The following is a 27,707-nucleotide window of genomic DNA, read 5'->3' on the forward strand; positions in this document are numbered from 1 at the left end:
TCTGTTGTATATATAATAATACTAGATTCTTGTATGTATAATATTATAATCACTTTTCTGTTGTATATATAATAATACTAGATTCTTGTATGTATAATATTATAATCACTTTTCTGTTGTATATATAATAATACTAGATTCTTGTATGTATAATATTATAATCACTTTTCTGTTGTATATATAATAATACTAGATTCTTGTATGTATAATATTATAATCACTTTTCTGTTGTATATATAATAATACTAGATTCTTGTATGTATAATATTATAATCACTTTTCTGTTGTATATATAATAATACTAGATTCTTGTATGTATAATATTATAATCACTTTTCTGTTGTATATATAATAATACTAGATTCTTGTATGTATAATATTATAATCACTTTTCTGTTGTATATATATATAATACTAGATTCTTGTATGTATAATATTATAATCACTTTTCTGTTGTATATATAATAATACTAGATTCTTGTATGTATAATATTATAATCACTTTTCTGTTGTATATATAATAATACTAGATTCTTGTATGTATAATATTATAATCACTTTTCTGTTGTATATATAATAATACTAGATTCTTGTATGTATAATATTATAATCACTTTTCTGTTGTATATATAATAATACTAGATTCTTGTATATAATATTATAATCACTTTTCTGTTGTATATATAATAATACTAGATTCTTGTACGTATTATATTATAATCACTTTTCTGTTGTATATATAATAATACTAGATTCTTGTATGTATAATATTATAATCACTTTTCTGTTGTATATATAATAATACTAGATTCTTGTATGTATAATATTATAATCACTTTTCTGTTGTATATATAATAATACTAGATTCTTGTATGTATAATATTATAATCACTTTTCTGTTGTATATATAATAATACTAGATTCTTGTATGTATAATATTATAATCACTTTTCTGTTGTATATATAATAATACTAGATTCTTGTATGTATAATATTATAATCACTTTTCTGTTGTATATATAATAATACTAGATTCTTGTATGTATAATATTATAATCACTTTTCTGTTGTATATATAATAATACTAGATTCTTGTATGTATAATATTATAATCACTTTTCTGTTGTATATATAATAATACTAGATTCTTGTATGTATAATATTATAATCACTTTTCTGTTGTATATATAATAATACTAGATTCTTGTATGTATAATATTATAATCACTTTTCTGTTGTATATATAATAATACTAGATTCTTGTATGTATAATATTATAATCACTTTTCTGTTGTATATATAATAATACTAGATTCTTGTATGTATAATATTATAATCACTTTTCTGTTGTATATATAATAATACTAGATTCTTGTATGTATATATTATAATCACTTATAATCAGATTCTTTTTTTCTGTTGTATATATAATAATACTAGATTCTTGTATGTATAATATTATAATCACTTTTCTGTTGTATATATAATAATACTAGATTCTTGTATGTATAATATTATAATCACTTTTCTGTTGTATATATAATAATACTAGATTCTTGTATGTATAATATTATAATCACTTTTCTGTTGTATATATAATAATACTAGATTCTTGTATGTATAATATTATAATCACTTTTCTGTTGTATATATAATAATACTAGATTCTTGTATGTATAATATTATAATCACTTTTCTGTTGTATATATAATAATACTAGATTCTTGTATGTATAATATTATAATCACTTTTCTGTTGTATATATAATAATACTAGATTCTTGTATGTATAATATTATAATCACTTTTCTGTTGTATATATAATAATACTAGATTCTTGTATGTATAATATTATAATCACTTTTCTGTTGTATATATAATAATACTAGATTCTTGTATGTATAATATTATAATCACTTTTCTGTTGTATATATAATAATACTAGATTCTTGTATGTATAATATTATAATCACTTTTCTGTTGTATATATAATAATACTAGATTCTTGTATGTATAATATTATAATCACTTTTCTGTTGTATATATAATAATACTAGATTCTTGTATGTATAATATTATAATCACTTTTCTGTTGTATATATAATAATACTAGATTCTTGTATGTATAATATTATAATCACTTTTCTGTTGTATATATAATAATACTAGATTCTTGTATGTATAATATTATAATCACTTTTCTGTTGTATATATAATAATACTAGATTCTTGTATGTATAATATTATAATCACTTTTCTGTTGTATATATAATAATACTAGATTCTTGTATGTATAATATTATAATCTAGATTCTTGTATGTATAATATTATAATCACTTTTCTGTTGTATATATAATAATACTAGATTCTTGTATGTATAATATTATAATCACTTTTCTGTTGTATATATAATAATACTAGATTCTTGTATGTATAATATTATAATCACTTTTCTGTTGTATATATAATAATACTAGATTCTTGTATGTATAATATTATAATCACTTTTCTGTTGTATATATAATAATACTAGATTCTTGTATGTATAATATTATAATCACTTTTCTGTTGTATATATAATAATACTAGATTCTTGTATGTATAATATTATAATCACTTTTCTGTTGTATATATAATAATACTAGATTCTTGTATGTATAATATTATAATCACTTTTCTGTTGTATATATAATAATACTAGATTCTTGTATGTATAATATTATAATCACTTTTCTGTTGTATATATAATAATACTAGATTCTTGTATGTATAATATTATAATCACTTTTCTGTTGTATATATAATAATACTAGATTCTTGTATGTATAATATTATAATCACTTTTCTGTTGTATATATAATAATACTAGATTCTTGTATGTATAATATTATAATCACTTTTCTGTTGTATATATAATAATACTAGATTCTTGTATGTATAATATTATAATCACTTTTCTGTTGTATATATAATAATACTAGATTCTTGTATGTATAATATTATAATCACTTTTCTGTTGTATATATAATAATACTAGATTCTTGTATGTATAATATTATAATCACTTTTCTGTTGTATATATAATAATACTAGATTCTTGTATGTATAATATTATAATCACTTTTCTGTTGTATATATAATAATACTTGTATATATAATAATACTAGATTATTATAATCTTTTCTGTTGTATATATAATAATACTAGATTCTTGTAATAATATTATAATCACTTTTCTGTTGTATATATAATAATACTAGATTCTTGTATGTATAATATTATAATCACTTTTCTGTTGTATATATAATAATACTAGATTCTTGTATGTATAATATTATAATCACTTTTCTGTTGTATATATAATAATACTAGATTCTTGTATGTATAATATTATAATCACTTTTCTGTTGTATATATAATAATACTAGATTCTTGTATGTATAATATTATAATCACTTTTCTGTTGTATATATAATAATACTAGATTCTTGTATGTATAATATTATAATCACTTTTCTGTTGTATATATAATAATACTAGATTCTTGTATGTATAATATTATAATCACTTTTCTGTTGTATATATAATAATACTAGATTCTTGTATGTATAATATTATAATCACTTTTCTGTTGTATATATAATAATACTAGATTCTTGTATGTATAATATTATAATCACTTTTCTGTTGTATATATAATAATACTAGATTCTTGTATATAATATTATAATCACTTTTCTGTTGTATATATAATAATACTAGATTCTTGTAATAATATTATAATCACTTTTCTGTTGTATATATAATAATTCTTGTATGTATAATATTATAATCTAGATTCTTGTATGTATAATATTATAATCACTTTTCTGTTGTATATATAATAATACTAGATTCTTGTATGTATAATATTATAATCACTTTTCTGTTGTATATATAATAATACTAGATTCTTGTATGTATAATATTATAATCACTTTTCTGTTGTATATATAATAATACTAGATTCTTGTATGTATAATATTATAATCACTTTTCTGTTGTATATATAATAATAATACTAGATTCTTGTATATATAATAATACTAGTTGTATAATATTATAATCACTTTTCTGTTGTATATATAATAATACTAGATTCTTGTATGTATAATATTATAATCACTTTTCTGTTGTATATATAATAATACTAGATTCTTGTATGTATAATATTATAATCACTTTTCTGTTGTATATATAATAATACTAGATTCTTGTATGTATAATATTATAATCACTTTTCTGTTGTATATATAATAATACTAGATTCTTGTATGTATAATATACTAGATATAATCACTTTTCTGTTGTATATATAATAATACTAGATTCTTGTATGTATAATATTATAATCACTTTTCTGTTGTATATATAATAATACTAGATTCTTGTATGTATAATATTATAATCACTTTTCTGTTGTATATATAATAATACTAGATTCTTGTATGTATAATATTATAATCACTTTTCTGTTGTATATATAATAATACTAGATTCTTGTATGTATAATATTATAATCACTTTTCTGTTGTATATATAATAATACTAGATTCTTGTATATTATAATCACTTTTCTGTTGTATATATATAATACTAGATCTTGTACTTTTCTGTTGTTGATATATATATTATAATCACTAGATTCTTGTATGTATAATATTATAATCACTTTTCTGTTGTATATATAATAATACTAGATTCTTGTACGTATAATATTATAATCACTTTTCTGTTGTATATATAATAATACTAGATTCTTGTATGTATAATATTATAATCACTTTTCTGTATATATAATAATACTAGATTCTTGTATGTATAATATTATAATCACTTTTCTGTTGTATATATAATAATACTAGATTCTTGTATGTATAATATTATAATCACTTTTCTGTTGTATATATAATAATACTAGATTCTTGTATGTATAATATTATAATCACTTTTCTGTTGTATATATAATAATACTAGATTCTTGTATGTATAATATTATAATCACTTTTCTGTTGTATATATAATAATACTAGATTCTTGTATGTATAATATTATAATCACTTTTCTGTTGTATATATAATAATACTAGATTCTTGTATGTATAATATTATAATCACTTTTGTTGTGTATGTATAATACTAGATTCTTGTATGTATAATATTATAATCACTAGATATCTAGATTCTTGTATGTATAATATTATAATCACTTTTCTGTTGTATATATAATAATACTAGATTCTTGTATGTATAATATTATAATCACTTTTCTGTTGTATATATAATAATACTAGATTCTTGTATGTATAATATTATAATCACTTTTCTGTTGTATATATAATAATACTAGATTCTTGTATGTATAATATTATAATCACTTTTCTGTTGTATATATAATAATACTAGATTCTTGTATGTATAATATTATAATCACTTTTCTGTTGTATATATAATAATACTAGATTCTTGTATGTATAATATTATAATCACTTTTCTGTTGTATATATAATAATACTAGATTCTTGTATGTATAATATTATAATCACTTTTCTGTTGTATATATAATAATACTAGATTCTTGTATGTATAATATTATAATCACTTTTCTGTTGTATATATAATAATACTAGATTCTTGTATGTATAATATTATAATCACTTTTCTGTTGTATATATAATAATACTAGATTCTTGTATGTATAATATTATAATCACTTTTCTGTTGTATATATAATAATACTAGATTCTTGTATGTATAATATTATAATCACTTTTCTGTTGTATATATAATAATACTAGATTCTTGTATGTATAATATTATAATCACTTTTCTGTTGTATATATAATAATACTAGATTCTTGTATGTATAATATTATAATCACTTTTCTGTTGTATATATAATAATACTACATTCTTGTATGTATACTATTGTAGTCATTACTGTTGTATATATAATAATACTAGATTCTTGTATGTATAATATTATAATCACTTTTCTGTTGTATATATAATAATACTAGATTCTTGTATGTATAATATTATAATCACTTTTCTGTTGTATATATAATAATACTAGATTCTTGTATGTATAATATTATAATCACTTTTCTGTTGTATATATAATAATACTAGATTCTTGTATGTATAATATTATAATCACTTTTCTGTTGTATATATAATAATACTAGATTCTTGTATGTATAATATTATAATCACTTTTCTGTTGTATATATAATAATACTAGATTCTTGTATGTATAATATTATAATCACTTTTCTGTTGTATATATAATAATACTAGATTCTTGTATGTATAATATTATAATCACTTTTCTGTTGTATATATAATAATACTAGATTCTTGTATGTATAATATTATAATCACTTTTCTGTTGTATATATAATAATACTAGATTCTTGTATGTATAATATTATAATCACTTTTCTGTTGTATATATAATAATACTAGATTCTTGTATGTATAATATTATAATCACTTTTCTGTTGTATATATAATAATACTAGATTCTTGTATGTATAATATTATAATCACTTTTCTGTTGTATATATAATAATACTAGATTCTTGTATGTATAATATTATAATCACTTTTCTGTTGTATATATAATAATACTAGATTCTTGTATGTATAATATTATAATCACTTTTCTGTTGTATATATAATAATACTAGATTCTTGTATGTATAATATTATAATCACTTTTCTGTTGTATATATAATAATACTAGATTCTTGTATGTATATTATATCACTTTTCTGTTGTATAATCACTTTTCTGTTGTATATATAATAATACTAGATTCTTGTATGTATAATATTATAATCACTTTTCTGTTGTATATATAATAATACTAGATTCTTGTATGTATAATATTATAATCACTTTTCTGTTGTATATATAATAATACTAGATTCTTGTATGTATAATATTATAATCACTTTTCTGTTGTATATATAATAATACTAGATTCTTGTATGTATAATATTATAATCACTTTTCTGTTGTATATATAATAATACTAGATTCTTGTATGTATAATATTATAATCACTTTTCTGTTGTATATATAATAATACTAGATTCTTGTATGTATAATATTATAATCACTTTTCTGTTGTATATATAATAATACTAGATTCTTGTATGTATAATATTATAATCACTTTTCTGTTGTATATATAATAATACTAGATTCTTGTATGTATAATATTATAATCACTTTTCTGTTGTATATATAATAATACTAGATTCTTGTATGTATAATATTATAATCACTTTTCTGTTGTATATATAATAATACTAGATTCTTGTATGTATAATATTATAATCACTTTTCTGTTGTATATATAATAATACTAGATTCTTGTATGTATAATATTATAATCACTTTTCTGTTGTATATATAATAATACTAGATTCTTGTATGTATAATATTATAATCACTTTTCTGTTGTATATATAATAATACTAGATTCTTGTATGTATAATATTATAATCACTTTTCTGTTGTATATATAATAATACTAGATTCTTGTATGTATAATATTATAATCACTTTTCTGTTGTATATATAATAATACTAGATTCTTGTATGTATAATATTATAATCACTTTTCTGTTGTATATATAATAATACTAGATTCTTGTATGTATAATATTATAATCACTTTTCTGTTGTATATATAATAATACTAGATTCTTGTATGTATAATATTATAATCACTTTTCTGTTGTATATATAATAATACTAGATTCTTGTATGTATAATATTATAATCACTTTTCTGTTGTATATATAATAATACTAGATTCTTGTATGTATAATATTATAATCACTTTTCTGTTGTATATATAATAATACTAGATTCTTGTATGTATAATATTATAATCACTTTTCTGTTGTATATATAATAATATATAATAATACTAGATTCTTGTAGTATAATATTATAATCACTTTTCTGTTGTATATATAATAATACTAGATTCTTGTATGTATAATATTATAATCACTTTTCTGTTGTATATATAATAATACTAGATTCTTGTATGTATAATATTATAATCACTTTTCTGTTGTATATATAATAATACTAGATTCTTGTATGTATAATATTATAATCACTTTTCTGTTGTATATATAATAATACTAGATTCTTGTATGTATAATATTATAATCACTTTTCTGTTGTATATATAATAATACTAGATTCTTGTATGTATAATATTATAATCACTTTTCTGTTGTATATATAATAATACTAGATTCTTGTATGTATAATATTATAATCACTTTTCTGTTGTATATATAATAATACTAGATTCTTGTATGTATAATATTATAATCACTTTTCTGTTGTATATATAATAATACTAGATTCTTGTATGTATAATATTATAATCACTTTTCTGTTGTATATATAATAATACTAGATTCTTGTATGTATAATATTATAATCACTTTTCTGTTGTATATATAATAATACTAGATTCTTGTATGTATAATATTATAATCACTTTTCTGTTGTATATATAATAATACTAGATTCTTGTATGTATAATATTATAATCACTTTTCTGTTGTATATATAATAATACTAGATTCTTGTATGTATAATATTATAATCACTTTTCTGTTGTATATATAATAATACTAGATTCTTGTATGTATAATATTATAATCACTTTTCTGTTGTATATATAATAATACTAGATTCTTGTATGTATAATATTATAATCACTTTTCTGTTGTATATATAATAATACTAGATTCTTGTATGTATAATATTATAATCACTTTTCTGTTGTATATATAATAATACTAGATTCTTGTATGTATAATATTATAATCACTTTTCTGTTGTATATATAATAATACTAGATTCTTGTATGTATAATATTATAATCACTTTTCTGTTGTATATATAATAATACTAGATTCTTGTATGTATAATATTATAATCACTTTTCTGTTGTATATATAATAATACTAGATTCTTGTATGTATAATATTATAATCACTTTTCTGTTGTATATATAATAATACTAGATTCTTGTATGTATAATATTATAATCACTTTTCTGTTGTATATATAATAATACTAGATTCTTGTATGTATAATATTATAATCACTTTTCTGTTGTATATATAATAATACTAGATTCTTGTATGTATAATATTATAATCACTTTTCTGTTGTATATATAATAATACTAGATTCTTGTATGTATAATATTATAATCACTTTTCTGTTGTATATATAATAATACTAGATTCTTGTATGTATAATATTATAATCACTTTTCTGTTGTATATATAATAATACTAGATTCTTGTATGTATAATATTATAATCACTTTTCTGTTGTATATATAATAATACTAGATTCTTGTATGTATAATATTATAATCACTTTTCTGTTGTATATATAATAATACTAGATTCTTGTATGTATAATATTATAATCACTTTTCTGTTGTATATATAATAATACTAGATTCTTGTATGTATAATATTATAATCACTTTTCTGTTGTATATATAATAATACTAGATTCTTGTATGTATAATATTATAATCACTTTTCTGTTGTATATATAATAATACTAGATTCTTGTATGTATAATATTATAATCACTTTTCTGTTGTATATATAATAATACTAGATTCTTGTATGTATAATATTATAATCACTTTTCTGTTGTATATATAATAATACTAGATTCTTGTATGTATAATATTATAATCACTTTTCTGTTGTATATATAATAATACTAGATTCTTGTATGTATAATATTATAATCACTTTTCTGTTGTATATATAATAATACTAGATTCTTGTATGTATAATATTATAATCACTTTTCTGTTGTATATATAATAATACTAGATTCTTGTATGTATAATATTATAATCACTTTTCTGTTGTATATATAATAATACTAGATTCTTGTATGTATAATATTATAATCACTTTTCTGTTGTATATATAATAATACTAGATTCTTGTATGTATAATATTATAATCACTTTTCTGTTGTATATATAATAATACTAGATTCTTGTATGTATAATATTATAATCACTTTTCTGTTGTATATATAATAATACTAGATTCTTGTATGTATAATATTATAATCACTTTTCTGTTGTATATATAATAATACTAGATTCTTGTATGTATAATATTATAATCACTTTTCTGTTGTATATATAATAATACTAGATTCTTGTATGTATAATATTATAATCACTTTTCTGTTGTATATATAATAATACTAGATTCTTGTATGTATAATATTATAATCACTTTTCTGTTGTATATATAATAATACTAGATTCTTGTATGTATAATATTATAATCACTTTTCTGTTGTATATATAATAATACTAGATTCTTGTATGTATAATATTATAATCACTTTTCTGTTGTATATATAATAATACTAGATTCTTGTATGTATAATATTATAATCACTTTTCTGTTGTATATATAATAATACTAGATTCTTGTATGTATAATATTATAATCACTTTTCTGTTGTATATATAATAATACTAGATTCTTGTATGTATAATATTATAATCACTTTTCTGTTGTATATATAATAATACTAGATTCTTGTATGTATAATATTATAATCACTTTTCTGTTGTATATATAATAATACTAGATTCTTGTATGTATAATATTATAATCACTTTTCTGTTGTATATATAATAATACTAGATTCTTGTATGTATAATATTATAATCACTTTTCTGTTGTATATATAATAATACTAGATTCTTGTATGTATAATATTATAATCACTTTTCTGTTGTATATATAATAATACTAGATTCTTGTATGTATAATATTATAATCACTTTTCTGTTGTATATATAATAATACTAGATTCTTGTATGTATAATATTATAATCACTTTTCTGTTGTATATATAATAATACTAGATTCTTGTATGTATAATATTATAATCACTTTTCTGTTGTATATATAATAATACTAGATTCTTGTATGTATAATATTATAATCACTTTTCTGTTGTATATATAATAATACTAGATTCTTGTATGTATAATATTATAATCACTTTTCTGTTGTATATATAATAATACTAGATTCTTGTATGTATAATATTATAATCACTTTTCTGTTGTATATATAATAATACTAGATTCTTGTATGTATAATATTATAATCACTTTTCTGTTGTATATATAATAATACTAGATTCTTGTATGTATAATATTATAATCACTTTTCTGTTGTATATATAATAATACTAGATTCTTGTATGTATAATATTATAATCACTTTTCTGTTGTATATATAATAATACTAGATTCTTGTATGTATAATATTATAATCACTTTTCTGTTGTATATATAATAATACTAGATTCTTGTATGTATAATATTATAATCACTTTTCTGTTGTATATATAATAATACTAGATTCTTGTATGTATAATATTATAATCACTTTTCTGTTGTATATATAATAATACTAGATTCTTGTATGTATAATATTATAATCACTTTTCTGTTGTATATATAATAATACTAGATTCTTGTATGTATAATATTATAATCACTTTTCTGTTGTATATATAATAATACTAGATTCTTGTATGTATAATATTATAATCACTTTTCTGTTGTATATATAATAATACTAGATTCTTGTATGTATAATATTATAATCACTTTTCTGTTGTATATATAATAATACTAGATTCTTGTATGTATAATATTATAATCACTTTTCTGTTGTATATATAATAATACTAGATTCTTGTATGTATAATATTATAATCACTTTTCTGTTGTATATATAATAATACTAGATTCTTGTATGTATAATATTATAATCACTTTTCTGTTGTATATATAATAATACTAGATTCTTGTATGTATAATATTATAATCACTTTTCTGTTGTATATATAATAATACTAGATTCTTGTATGTATAATATTATAATCACTTTTCTGTTGTATATATAATAATACTAGATTCTTGTATGTATAATATTATAATCACTTTTCTGTTGTATATATAATAATACTAGATTCTTGTATGTATAATATTATAATCACTTTTCTGTTGTATATATAATAATACTAGATTCTTGTATGTATAATATTATAATCACTTTTCTGTTGTATATATAATAATACTAGATTCTTGTATGTATAATATTATAATCACTTTTCTGTTGTATATATAATAATACTAGATTCTTGTATGTATAATATTATAATCACTTTTCTGTTGTATATATAATAATACTAGATTCTTGTATGTATAATATTATAATCACTTTTCTGTTGTATATATAATAATACTAGATTCTTGTATGTATAATATTATAATCACTTTTCTGTTGTATATATAATAATACTAGATTCTTGTATGTATAATATTATAATCACTTTTCTGTTGTATGTACTAGATTCTTGTATGTATAATATTATAATCACTTTTCTGTTGTATATATAATAATACTAGATTCTTGTATGTATAATATTATAATCACTTTTCTGTTGTATATATAATAATACTAGATTCTTGTATGTATAATATTATAATCACTTTTCTGTTGTATATATAATAATACTAGATATTATAATCACTTTTCTGTTGTATATATAATAATACTAGATTCTTGTATGTATAATATTATAATCACTTTCTTGTATGTTGTATATATAATAATACTAGATTCTTGTATGTATAATATTATAATCACTTTTCTGTTGTATATATAATAATACTAGATTCTTGTATGTATAATATTATAATCACTTTTCTGTTGTATATATAATAATACTAGATTCTTGTATGTATAATATTATAATCACTTTTCTGTTGTATATATAATAATACTAGATTCTTGTATGTATAATATTATAATCACTTTTCTGTTGTATATATAATAATACTAGATTCTTGTATGTATAATATTATAATCACTTTTCTGTTGTATATATAATAATACTAGATTCTTGTATGTATAATATTATAATCACTTTTCTGTTGTATATATAATAATACTAGATTCTTGTATGTATAATATTATAATCACTTTTCTGTTGTATATATAATAATACTAGATTCTTGTATGTATAATATTATAATCACTTTTCTGTTGTATATATAATAATACTAGATTCTTGTATGTATAATATTATAATCACTTTTCTGTTGTATATATAATAATACTAGATTCTTGTATGTATAATATTATAATCACTTTTCTGTTGTATATATAATAATACTAGATTCTTGTATGTATAATATTATAATCACTTTTCTGTTGTATATATAATAATACTAGATTCTTGTATGTATAATATTATAATCACTTTTCTGTTGTATATATAATAATACTAGATTCTTGTATGTATAATATTATAATCACTTTTCTGTTGTATATATAATAATACTAGATTCTTGTATGTATAATATTATAATCACTTTTCTGTTGTATATATAATAATACTAGATTCTTGTATGTATAATATTATAATCACTTTTCTGTTGTATATATAATAATACTAGATTCTTGTATGTATAATATTATAATCACTTTTCTGTTGTATATATAATAATACTAGATTCTTGTATGTATAATATTATAATCACTTTTCTGTTGTATATATAATAATACTAGATTCTTGTATGTATAATATTATAATCACTTTTCTGTTGTATATATAATAATACTAGATTCTTGTATGTATAATATTATAATCACTTTTCTGTTGTATATATAATAATACTAGATTCTTGTATGTATAATATTATAATCACTTTTCTGTTGTATATATAATAATACTAGATTCTTGTATGTATAATATTATAATCACTTTTCTGTTGTATATATAATAATACTAGATTCTTGTATGTATAATATTATAATCACTTTTAATATTATAATCTGTTGTATATATAATAATACTAGATTCTTGTATGTATAATATTATAATCACTTTTCTGTTGTATATATAATAATACTAGATTCTTGTATGTATAATATTATAATCACTTTTCTGTTGTATATATAATAATACTAGATTCTTGTATGTATAATATTATAATCACTTTTCTGTTGTATATATAATAATACTAGATTCTTGTATGTATAATATTATAATCACTTTTCTGTTGTATATATAATAATACTAGATTCTTGTATGTATAATATTATAATCACTTTTCTGTTGTATATATAATAATACTAGATTCTTGTATGTATAATATTATAATCACTTTTCTGTTGTATATATAATAATACTAGATTCTTGTATGTATAATATTATAATCACTTTTCTGTTGTATATATAATAATACTAGATTCTTGTATGTATAATATTATAATCACTTTTCTGTTGTATATATAATAATACTAGATTCTTGTATGTATAATATTATAATCACTTTTCTGTTGTATATATAATAATACTAGATTCTTGTATGTATAATATTATAATCACTTTTCTGTTGTATATATAATAATACTAGATTCTTGTATGTATAATATTATAATCACTTTTCTGTTGTATATATAATAATACTAGATTCTTGTATGTATAATATTATAATCACTTTTCTGTTGTATATATAATAATACTAGATTCTTGTATGTATAATATTATAATCACTTTTCTGTTGTATATATAATAATACTAGATTCTTGTATGTATAATATTATAATCACTTTTCTGTTGTATATATAATAATACTAGATTCTTGTATGTATAATATTATAATCACTTTTCTGTTGTATATATAATAATACTAGATTCTTGTATGTATAATATTATAATCACTTTTCTGTTGTATATATAATAATACTAGATTCTTGTATGTATAATATTATAATCACTTTTCTGTTGTATATATAATAATACTAGATTCTTGTATGTATAATATTATAATCACTTTTCTGTTGTATATATAATAATACTAGATTCTTGTATGTATAATATTATAATCACTTTTCTGTTGTATATATAATAATACTAGATTCTTGTATGTATAATATTATAATCACTTTTCTGTTGTATATATAATAATACTAGATTCTTGTATGTATAATATTATAATCACTTTTCTGTTGTATATATAATAATACTGTTCTTGTATATATAATAATACTAGATTCTTGTACGTATAATATTATAATCACTTTTCTGTTGTATATATAATAATACTAGATTCTTGTATGTATAATATTATAATCACTTTTCTGTTGTATATATAATAATACTAGATTCTTGTATGTATAATATTATAATCACTTTTCTGTTGTATATATAATAATACTAGATTCTTGTATGTATAATATTATAATCACTTTTCTGTTGTATATATAATAATACTAGATTCTTGTATGTATAATATTATAATCACTTTTCTGTTGTATATATAATAATACTAGATTCTTGTATGTATAATATTATAATCACTTTTCTGTTGTATATATAATAATACTAGATTCTTGTATGTATAATATTATAATCACTTTTCTGTTGTATATATAATAATACTAGATTCTTGTATGTATAATATTATAATCACTTTTCTGTTGTATATATAATAATACTAGATTCTTGTATGTATAATATTATAATCACTTTTCTGTTGTATATATAATAATACTAGATTCTTGTATGTATAATATTATAATCACTTTTCTGTTGTATATATAATAATACTAGATTCTTGTTGTATGTATAATATTATAATCACTTTTCTGTTGTATATATAATAATACTAGATTCTTGTATGTATAATATTATAATCACTTTTCTGTTGTATATATAATAATACTAGATTCTTGTATGTATAATATTATAATCACTTTTCTGTTGTATATATAATAATACTAGATTCTTGTATGTATAATATTATAATCACTTTTCTGTTGTATATATAATAATACTAGATTCTTGTATGTATAATATTATAATCACTTTTCTGTTGTATATATAATAATACTAGATTCTTGTATGTTGTATAATAATTATAATCTTGTACTATAATATTATAATCTTTTCTGTTGTATATATAATAATACTAGATTCTTGTATAATATATATATTATAATCACTTTTCTGTTGTATATATAATAATACTAGATTCTTGTATGTATAATATTATAATCACTTTTCTGTTGTATATATAATAATACTAGATTCTTGTATGTATAATATTATAATCACTTTTCTGTTGTATATATAATAATACTAGATTCTTGTATGTATAATATTATAATCACTTTTCTGTTGTATATATAATAATACTAGATTCTTGTATATATAATATTATAATCACTTTTCTGTTGTATATATAATAATACTAGATTCTTGTATGTATAATATTATAATCACTTTTCTGTTGTATATATAATAATACTAGATTCTTGTATGTATAATATTATAATCACTTTTCTGTTTTGTATATAATAATAATACTAGATTCTTGTATGTATAATATTATAATCACTTTTCTGTTGTATATATAATAATACTAGATTCTTGTATGTATAATATTATAATCACTTTTCTGTTGTATATATAATAATACTAGATTCTTGTATGTATAATATTATAATCACTTTTCTGTTGTATATATAATAATACTAGATTCTTGTATGTATAATATTATAATCACTTTTCTGTTGTATATATAATAATACTAGATTCTTGTATGTATAATATTATAATCACTTTTCTGTTGTATATATAATAATACTAGATTCTTGTATTGTTTTCTGTTGTATAATATTATAATCACTTTTCTGTTGTATATATAATAATACTAGATTCTTGTATGTATAATATTATAATCACTTTTCTGTTGTATATATAATAATACTAGATTCTTGTATGTATAATATTATAATCACTTTTCTGTTGTATATATAATAATACTAGATTCTTGTATGTATAATATTATAATCACTTTTCTGTTGTATATATAATAATACTAGATTCTTGTATCTATAATATTATAATCACTTTCTGTTGTATATATAATAATACTAGATTCTTGTATGTATATATATTATATAATCACTTTTCTGTTGTATATATAATAATACTAGATTCTTGTATGTATAATATTATAATCACTTTTCTGTTGTATATATAATAATACTAGATTCTTGTATGTATAATATTATAATCACTTTTCTGTTGTATATATAATAATACTAGATTCTTGTATGTATAATATTATAATCACTTTTCTGTTGTATATATAATAATACTAGATTCTTGTATGTATAATATTATAATCACTTTTCTGTTGTATATATAATAATACTAGATTCTTGTATGTATAATATTATAATCACTTTCTTGTATGTTGTATATATAATAATACTAGATTCTTGTATGTATAATATTATAATCACTTTTCTGTTGTATATATAATAATACTAGATTCTTGTATGTATAATATTATAATCACTTTTCTGTTGTATATATAATAAGATTCTTGTAGATTCTTGTATGTATAATATTATAATCACTTTTATGTTGTATATATAATAATACTAGATTCTTGTATGTATAATATTATAATCACTTTTCTGTTGTATATATAATAATACTAGATTCTTGTATGTATAATATTATAATCACTTTTCTGTTGTATATATAATAATACTAGATTCTTGTATATATAATATTATAATCACTTTTCTGTTGTATATATAATAATACTAGATTCTTGTATGTATAATATTATAATCACTTTTATGTTGTATATATAATAATACTAGATTCTTGTATGTATAATATTATAATCACTTTTCTGTTGTATGTATAATAATACTAGATTCTTGTATATATATAATATTGTAGTCACTACTTGTATATGTATAATATTGTAATAACTACAGTGTTGTATGTATAATATTATAATCACTTGTATTTTATCAGTAAATATTTAATATTGTTTTTAAAACAAATTCTTATATGCACTTTTTCCTTCTACATGTCAGGTCATACTGTTTTGGATGATGGAACACTTCATTTTTATGAAGTTATGGTTGAAGACAGTGGAATATATGTATGTACTGCTTATAGTGAGGCAGGGTCAGCTCAAGTTCATAGGTCATTGGAAGTTCAAGGTCAGTTTTAATGTTAAGGGTGTTAATAGGGGAAAATATGTGAATATTAAGGTATATTCAAATATTAATTAACATTCTCAGAAAGGAATTCAAAGTATAAGATTATTTAGAGAAAGTAAGCAAAAGATAAGTAGAGTTTAATGTTTTATATGTTAAGGTTTTCTTAACACAACTTCAGTCTACTTAGATTCTAACAGAACTTCAGTCTACTTGGATTCTAACAGAACTTCAGTCTACTTGGATTCTAACAGAACTTCAGTCTACTTAGATTCTAACAGAACTTCAGTCTACTTAGATTCTAACACAACTTCAGTCTACTTAGATTCTAACAGAACTTCAGTCTACTTAGATTCTAACAGAACTTTAGTCTACTTAGATTCTAACACAACTTCAGTCTACTTAGATTCTAACAGAACTTCAGTCTACTTAGATTCTAACAGAACTTTAGTCTACTTAGATTCTAACACAACTTCAGTCTACTTAGATTCTAACAGAACTTCAGTTTACTTAGATTCTAACACAACTTCAGTCTACTTAGATTCTAACACAACTTCAGTCTACTTAGATTCTAACAGAACTTCAGTCTACTTAGATTCTAACACAACTTCAGTCTACTTAGATTCTAACAGAACTTAAGTCTACTTAGATTCTAACACAACTTCAGTCTACTTAGATTCTAACACAACTTCAGTCTACTTAGATTCTAACACAACTTCAGTCTACTTAGATTCTAACACAACTTCAGTCTACTTAGATTCTAACAGAACTTCAGTCTACTTAGATTCTAACAGAACTTCAGTCTACTTAGATTCTAACACAACTTCAGTCTACTTAGATTCTAACAGAACTTCAGTCTACTTAGATTCTAACAGAACTTCAGTCTACTTAGATTCTAACAGAACTTCAGTCTACTTAGATTCTAACAGAACTTCAGTCTACTTGGATTCTAACAGAACTTCAGTCTACTTAGATTCTAACAGAACTTCAGTCTACTTAGATTCTAACAGAACTTCAGTCTACTTAGATTCTAACACAACTTAAGTCTACTTAGATTCTAACAGAACTTATGTTGTTGGATATTTACACAAAATTTTAATATTTAAGTTTCAAATGTGTAGCATTTCTTCTCTGTAATCAGTGATCATTAACTTTATAATGAAAGAATTGAGAATAGAATATATTACTTCCAAGGAGAAAATAATGGTTCATTGTTCTGTTTCTAAGTAGTAATGCTATTAACAGAAAATCAACAGGTCACAGTTTCTCTTACTAATAGAGCAGTAGATTTCTTTCAGTAAAATTGTTTCTTGAAGAAATGTTAGGAACATGGTCTTCATCCTGTAATTAGAAGCTTGTTTACTGAAAGTAGTCTGTGTTTTCTGTAATCAAAACAAATATTATAATTCTATATTAAAACGTAACTTTTATGGAGTTATTTCTTTTTCTAACGAGTTTTAACGTCTGTTAGTAAGCACTAGTAATGAAATGTTGTTATTTGTTTGTGTAGGTCACTGCTATTCCAGTTTATGATTTTTCATATTTTTATGTACATTAAATCTGAGGGCTGTTTTTCCTTATTTCTTCTAGTCCCACCCACGATACTAAATGATAGCCCATCTGAGGTGACTGTTATTCAAGGGCAGGATGTAACACTTGACTGCAGAACAGAAGGCATTCCAAATCCCAGGATAATATGGGAAAGAAGCACTAAACCCCTAGACTTGCTAGACTCCAGACTTGTAGTACTGCCTAATAAAAGTTTACGCATCTCTCTTGCCCAGCCAAGTGACATGGGAACATACATTTGCACAGCAATCAATGAAGCCGGCACTGATGTGCATTCCACTGATGTTGTAGTTCAAGGTGTAGTAGCCATTTAATATACTTCATAAGCTATTCGTATTTAGTGTTAGTTATTTTATGTTTACAATATACCTCAGTTTTATGTCACCAAGGACAGGATTTGTGGCTGTGAAATATTGTCCAGATGTTTGTGGCTGTGAAACATTGTCCAGATGTTTATGTTACTCCTCACAATTCAATGAAGCTTGGTTGCCAGTTTCCACATAAGCTCATACAATCTTAATAGTATTTTTATCAAGATATTATGCAAACCAAGCCATACTTTCAAATGCTCCTGTTTCCAGATATTAATTCACCTCATCTGCAGGCTTGGGATTTCTGTCTTGCTGGATAATGAATCTCTGCTCAATGGGTCTTGTTCCTGAGTAAATGACATTATAGACAACAGACTGTTTGTATCAGTCAAGGTGCCAGCAGTTTTATGTAGCCCATAGTTGTAAAGCTCCCAGAATGTACATTGACTAAGCTCACCTGTCTACTGTCAGACAAGCTACCTTCACTTCTTGTCAAACAGTTTGAACTTTGTAAAGATCACTTGTCTTCCTTCTTTTCCCACTCTCTTGTCTGAGACAGATGCTCATTTGAGTTTATTTAATTCTCCTACGCAACAGCTGTTGATCTGCTATGCATTTATGGAGGCTGCTTTATGTTATTGTTGATCTATACTTAATGGTTACACCTGTACTTATAGGTCAGTTGCTGGCCAGATCATTACTGGACTTTCTTGTATCACATAAAGATCTTATCAATGACCATTGCTACATCTGTTGTATCCCAACTGCCCACAGGCCTGATATATAGCAAAATGTCTTATCAACCATGTATACAGCAGGTACATTTTGAAAATGTCTTATCAACCATGTATACAGCAGGTACATTTTGAAAATGTCTTATCAACCATGTATACAGCAGGTACATTTTGAAAATGTCTAATCAACCATGTATACAGCAGGTACATTTTGAAAATGTCTAATCAACCATGTATACAGCAGGTACATCTTGAAAATGTCTAATCAACCATGTATACAGCAGGTACATTTTGAAAATGTCTTTTAAACGCTGTTGTTTTTGTTGGTAATAAAGAAGATAGTTTACTTTTGCTTATTATACAGCTATTTAATAATCCTTATAATAAATAATGAAAATCATCACAGAAAATAAATGGGAAAGATAACACACAGAATGGTTAGAGTGTAGCAGAATGGAATAAGGTTAAATAGATAGTAGTAGAATGTAAGAGAGTAGGACAGAGTGTAGCAGAATGGAATAAGATAAAACAGATAGTAGTAGAATATAATAGAGTTGGACAGAGTGGAATTAGGTAAAATAGATAGTAGTAGAATGTAAGAGAGTAGGACAGAGTGTAGCAGAATGGAATAAGGTAAAATAGATAGTAGTAGAATGTAAGAGAGTAGAACAGAGTGTAGCAGAGTGGAATAAGGTAAAATAGATAATAGTAGAACATAACAGAGATTAGACAGAGTGAAATAAGGCAAAAAACAGATAGCAGCAGAAAATATAAGAAAGTAGAGACAGAGTATACAGCAAGAAACGGAATAAGGCAAAATAGATAGCAGCAGAAATGCAAGAAGTAGAACAAGAGTGTAAGAGAATAGAACAAGATAAAACAGATAATAGCAGAATAAAGAGAGAGACAGAGCAGAGCGCAGAACGGAACAAGATAAAACAAACAGTAGCAGAACATAACAGAGTTGGACAGAAACTAGGCAAAATAAATGATAGCAGCAGAACGTATAGAAAGTAGAGACAGAGTGCAGCAGAAATAGAAACAAAGATAAAACAGATAGCAGCAGAATGTAAAAAATATATATGAGACAGAGTGAACAAGGCAAAACAGATAGCAGCAGTAACGCAAGATATAGACAGATGCAGCAGAACGGAATAAAATAAAACAGAATAGCAGCAGAACATATAATAGAGTTGACAGAGATGAACTAGGTAAAATAGATAGCAGCAGAACGCTAAAGAGTAGAAACCAGAGCGCAGCAGAGATGAACCAGGGCAAAACAGACAACAGCAGAAATGTAAGAATATAAGAAAGTAGGACAGAGCCAAGAAGGAACAAATAAAATAAAACAAATAGTAGCAGAATATAATAGAGCCGACAGATGAACTAGGCAAAAAAATAGAAAGTAGAACGTAAGAGATGTAGGACAAGTGTAGCAGAACGGAATAAGATAAAACAGATAGCAGCAGAACGTAAGAAGTGCGACACAAGTGGAATAAGAGCAAAATAGATAGTAGCAGAAACGCAAGAGAGAAGTAGAGACAGAGTGTAAGAAACGGAATAAGATAAAACAGATAGCAGCAGAATATAACAGAGCCGGACACAGAGAGCGTGAATCAGGCAAAATAGATAGTAGCAGAAACGCAAGAGAGTAGGATAGAGTGCTTAGCAGAAACGGAATAAGATAAAACAGATAGCAGTAGAACATAACAGAGTTGACAGAGTGGAATAAGGTAAAATAGATAGCAGTAGAATGTAAGAGAGTACAGAGTGCATAGAGTTAAGAACGGAACAAGACAAAACAGATAGTAGCAGCAGAACATAACAGACAGAGAAGAGTGAATAAAAAATAGATAGCAGTAGAAACGTAAAGAGAGTAGACACAGAGTGCAGAAGCAGAAATAGAATAAAGATAAAACAGATAACAGCAGAATATAATAGAGCCGGGAGAGAGTGAATTAGGTAAAAAAATAGATAGTAGTAGAATGTAAGAGAATATGGGACAGAGTGTAGCAGAACGGAATAAGATAAAACAGATAGCAGCAGAACATAACAGAGTTGGACAGAGTGAACTTAAGGTAAAATAGATAGTAGCAGAAACGTAAGAGAGTAGATGATAGAGTGTAGCAAGAAATAGGAATAAGATAAAACAGATAGCAGCAGAACATAATAGAGTTGGACAGAGTGTGAAATAGGCAAAAATAGATAGCAGTAGAAATGTAAGAGAGTAGGATAGAGTGCAGCAGAGTGGAATAAGAATAAAATAGTAGTAGAGTATAAGAGAGTAGGACAGAGTGTAGCAGAAAATAAGAAAATATTATAGAATGTAGCAGAATGGAATAATGTAATAGAATGTAAGAGGGTAGCTTTAACTATTCTATTAATTATTTTTGAATTACTTTATAATCACAACTGTCTCTCAGGAAAAGTACAGACTGTGATCAGCATGGATACAGCTGTTTAGGTGACATTAAGTGTTGTGATTGCTGTATAAGGTACAGACTGTCATCAGCATGGATACAGCTGTTCAAGTGACATTAAGTGTTACAATAGCTGTGTAAGGTACACATTATTTTATAATTACATTATAACCACAAATACAATAAAACCTGCCAGGAAAAGTGCTTCATCACTGTTTGGTAAAAGTGTTACAAACTAAACCAAGTGTTTTGATATAAATTTTATTTATTGTTTGAATTGCAAAAAGTGTTAAAATTTTAAATATATGAAAAACTGAGTAGATGAAGTTTGGTTTCTAACACAAACTTTTAGTTCCCCCTACCATTGAAGATAATGAAAGAGAACACATTACAACCCAGAAAGGATACCAAGTTACCTTGCGATGTACTTCAAATGGTTTTCCTTCTCCTCACATTAGCTGGCTTTACAATGGGGAGAAACTTGTTCCAAAGACCTCTAGGATAGAGCTTCAACCAACAGGAGATCTACTGATTCTGCAATCACAGGTGATGTACACTGTACTGGTTATATTAGTATTACTTACACACTTTACTAGTCACGTGAAGTGTGTTAACGCTACAGCATTCACTGTGACTACCAGTGTTATGTTTAGTCTTTGTGACTACTATTACATTAATTTGTTTGTGATTAGTAATGCTATATGACTTATAATGTTACAGTTAACTGTGTTTGTGATGTTACATTGTTGGATTGTTGTGACTACCTGGTTTCATGACTTCTGTTACATCATTGTTATTTGGTATTGTATCAGTTGTAACGGACTTGTTTGTGGAGTTTTTCATACATATTTTCAATTTTCAGTCAGAAGACAGTGGTCATTACGTATGTGTAGCACAAAACAATGCTGGCCGAGAGCACAAGGATTTTGACTTGGAAGTTATGGTTCCACCCACAATCATCACTTATCCTCAAGACAAGGATGTTACCCTGGGAGAAAAATTTATTCTGGAATGTGAGGCAGTTGGTGTTCCAACCCCTTCAGTGTTTTGGCTTCTTAACAGTTCAAAATTACCAAGTTAGTGTTAACGTTATTACCTTTGTTTAACTGTGCAAAATATTTACGTTATTCTGTACCATAAACAAAAAAGTTTTATCACAATATTTTCAAAACTCTTTTGATTTAGTGCTTCTTGTATACAACCTTAGTATATTAAGAATCAGTAATAATGTAGGATGTATCTTGATTGTTGTAAACTCTATTTACTTGTTATTTCTAAAACAACTTCCCATGTATTTATAACATATTACAACTACTACTGTGAATTGTAAATGTTTCAAACCAGCACTTTTAGAGAGTTAATTGTTAAATGTCATGAATCACACTAAAGGAATGATTGATTTTTATCAATAATTGCCTCAGGCTCTCAAAATAGCAATATCAGACATTGGTATGGCTTTCTATAGATCAGCCTGTCTCCAGGGATGGCCGAAGCATTCTTACCATACATAATGCAGGGAAGGAAAATGAAGGAAATTACACATGTGTAGCAATGAACCGTGCCGGAGAGAAGAAAGTGAGGTCTGCTATACGAGTGAGAGGTATTACATGTATCCTTCCATCTTTAGTATTACATGTAGTTCTTGTATCCTTCCACCTTTAGTATTACATGTAGTTGTTGTATCCTTCCACCTTTAGTATTACATGTAGTTCTTGTATCCTTCAATCTTTAGTATTACATGTAGTTCTTGTATCCTTCCACCTTTAGTATTACATGTAGTTCTTGTATCCTTCCACCTTTAGTATTAGATGTTGTTGTTATATCCTTCCACCTTTAGTATCACAGGTAGTTTTTGTATACTTCCGCCTTTAATATTACAAGTAGTTCTTTATCCTTCCATCTTTAGTATTACAAGTAGTTCTTGTATCCTTCAATCTTTAGTATTACATGTAGTTCTTGTATCCTTCAATCTTTAGTATTACATGTAGTTCTTGTATCCTTCCACCTTTAGTATTACATGTAGTTCATGTACCCTTCCATCTTTCGTATTACATGTAGTTCTTGTATCCTTCCACCTTTAGTATTAGATGTTGTTGTTATATCCTTCCACCTTTAGTATCACAGGTAGTTTTTGTATACTTCCGCCTTTAATATTACAAGTAGTTCTTTATCCTTCCATCTTTAGTATTACAAGTAGTTCTTGTATCCTTCAATCTTTAGTATTACATGTAGTTCTTGTATCCTTCAATCTTTAGTATTACATGTAGTTCTTGTATCCTTCAATCTTTAGTATTACATGTAGTTCTTGTACCCTTCCATCTTTCGTATTACATGTAGTTCTTGTATCCTTCCACCTTTAGTATTAGATGTTGTTGTTATATCCTTCCATCTTTAGTATCACAGGTAGTTTTTGTATACTTCCGCCTTTAATATTACAAGTAGTTCTTTATCCTTCCATCTTTAGTATTACAAGTAGTTCTTGTATCCTTCCATCTTTAGTATTACATGTAGTTCTTGTACCCTTCCATCTTTCGTATTACATGTAGTTCTTGTATCCTTCCACCTTTAGTATTAGATGTTGTTGTTATATCCTTCCATCTTTAGTATCACAGGTAGTTTTTGTATACTTCCGCCTTTAATATTACAAGTAGTTCTTTATCCTTCCATCTTTAGTATTACAAGTAGTTCTTGTATCCTTCCATCTTTAGTATTAGAAGTAGTTCTTTTATCCTTCCATCTTTAGTATTACAAATAGTTCTTGTATCCTTCCATCTGTAGTATTACATGTAGTTCTTGTATCCTTCCATCTGTAGTATTACATGTTGTTCTTGTATCCTTCCATCTTTAGTATTACATGTTGTTCTTGTATCCTTCCATCTTTAGTATTAGATGTTGTTGTTATATCCTTCCACCTTTAGTATCACAGGTAGTTGTTATATCCTTTTACCTTTAGTATCACAGGTACTTTTTTGTATCCTTCCATCTTTAGTATTACAGGTAGTTGTTACATCCTTCCACCTTTAGTATTACATGTAGTTTTTTTATCCTTCTACCTTTAGTATTACATGTAGTTCTTGTATCCTTCCACCTTTAGTATCACAGGTAGTTGTTATATCCTTCTACCTTTAGTATTACATGTAGTTCTTGTATCCTTCCACCTTTAGTATCACAGGTAGTTGTTGTATCCTTCCATCTTTAGTATTACATATAGTTTTTTATCCTTCTACCTTTAGTATTACATGTAGTTCTTGTATCTTTCCACCTTTAGTATTACAGTTAGTTCTTGTATCTTTCCACCTTTAGTATTACAGGTAGTTCTTGTATCTTTCCACCTTTAGTATTACAGGTAGTTCTTGTATCCTTCCACCTTTAGTATCACAGGTAGTTGTTATATCCTTCCATTTTTAGTATTACACGCAGTTGTTGTATCCTTCCATCTTTAGTATTACATATAGTTTTTTTATCCTTCTACCTTTAGTATTACATGTAGTTCTTGTATCCTTCCACCTTTAGTATTACAGGTAGTTCTTGTATCCTTCTACCTTTAGTATCACATGTAGTTCTTGTATCCTTCCACCTTTAGTATCACATGTAGTTCTTGTATCCTTCCACCTTTAGTATCACATGTAGTTCTTGTATCCTTCCAACTTTAGTATCACAGGTAGTTGTTACATCCTTCCAACTTTAGTATTACATATAGTTTTTTATCCTTCTACCTTTAGTATCACATGTAGTTCTTGTATCCTTCCACCTTTAGTATCACATGTAGTTCTTGTATCCTTCCACCTTTAGTATCACATGTAGTTCTTGTATCCTTCCACCTTTAGTATCACATGTAGTTCTTGTATCCTTCCACCTTTAGTATCACAGGTAGTTGTTACATCCTTCCAACTTTAGTATTACATATAGTTTTTTATCCTTCTACCTTTAGTATCACATGTAGTTCTTGTGTCCTCCACCTTTAGTATCACATGTAGTTCTTGTATCCTTCCACCTTTATTATTACACATAGTTGTTATTTCCTTCCACCTTCAGTATTACACATAGTTGGGGTACTCCATTTTACCCTCCCATAGCCTTGAGTTCAAGATTTTAACTAATGTTTAACCTAGTAGCTTAATCTAGAGTCACAGTCCAGCCAATCACATTCCACTAAGGTTTAAAACTATAAATCCTGGAACTCACTAGCCCACCACAACCTTGGTTTTTCCTTGTACGTCCCCTATTGGTACAGCAGTAAGTTGAGCCCCTTTAGTGCTTCTGAGATTCAAAACCAAAACAATTACCAAATTTCTTAACTTCCCTTTAGTATTATATATAGTTGTACTGTCCTTCCTCCTTTAAGGTTATATACAGTTTTTGTGTACTTTCTCATAATTTTATGATAATTGTATGTTCGTGTACATTCCCTTTTGTTTAACTATTTGTTGAAATTATATATGTTCCTGTGTTTTAGTTCTCGTGGGTTTTA

General features: G+C 23.5%; 1 protein-coding gene across 2 annotated transcripts in view; it reads left to right on the forward strand.

Moving 5' to 3' along the window:
- The first annotated feature begins 18,078 nt into the window (after positions 1–18,078).
- LOC143228632 (hemicentin-1-like) overlaps positions 18,079–27,707 on the forward strand; it is a 64,456-nt gene continuing 54,827 nt past the window's right edge. For both annotated transcript variants that reach the window (XR_013015365.1, XM_076459860.1), the window contains exons 1-5: positions 18,079–18,205; positions 19,793–20,068; positions 23,589–23,782; positions 24,099–24,312; positions 24,702–24,836. Coding sequence is in view for 1 of the 2 variants with exons in the window: in XM_076459860.1 (XP_076315975.1) it covers positions 18,121–18,205; positions 19,793–20,068; positions 23,589–23,782; positions 24,099–24,312; positions 24,702–24,836 (904 nt within the window). In the remaining variant the exon portion in view is untranslated. The remainder of the gene's footprint in view (positions 18,206–19,792; positions 20,069–23,588; positions 23,783–24,098; positions 24,313–24,701; positions 24,837–27,707) is intronic.

The sequence above is a fragment of the Tachypleus tridentatus genome, chromosome 10 (assembly GCF_004210375.1).
Source record: "Tachypleus tridentatus isolate NWPU-2018 chromosome 10, ASM421037v1, whole genome shotgun sequence".
In the NCBI taxonomy this organism is placed as follows: domain Eukaryota; kingdom Metazoa; phylum Arthropoda; class Merostomata; order Xiphosura; family Limulidae; genus Tachypleus; species Tachypleus tridentatus.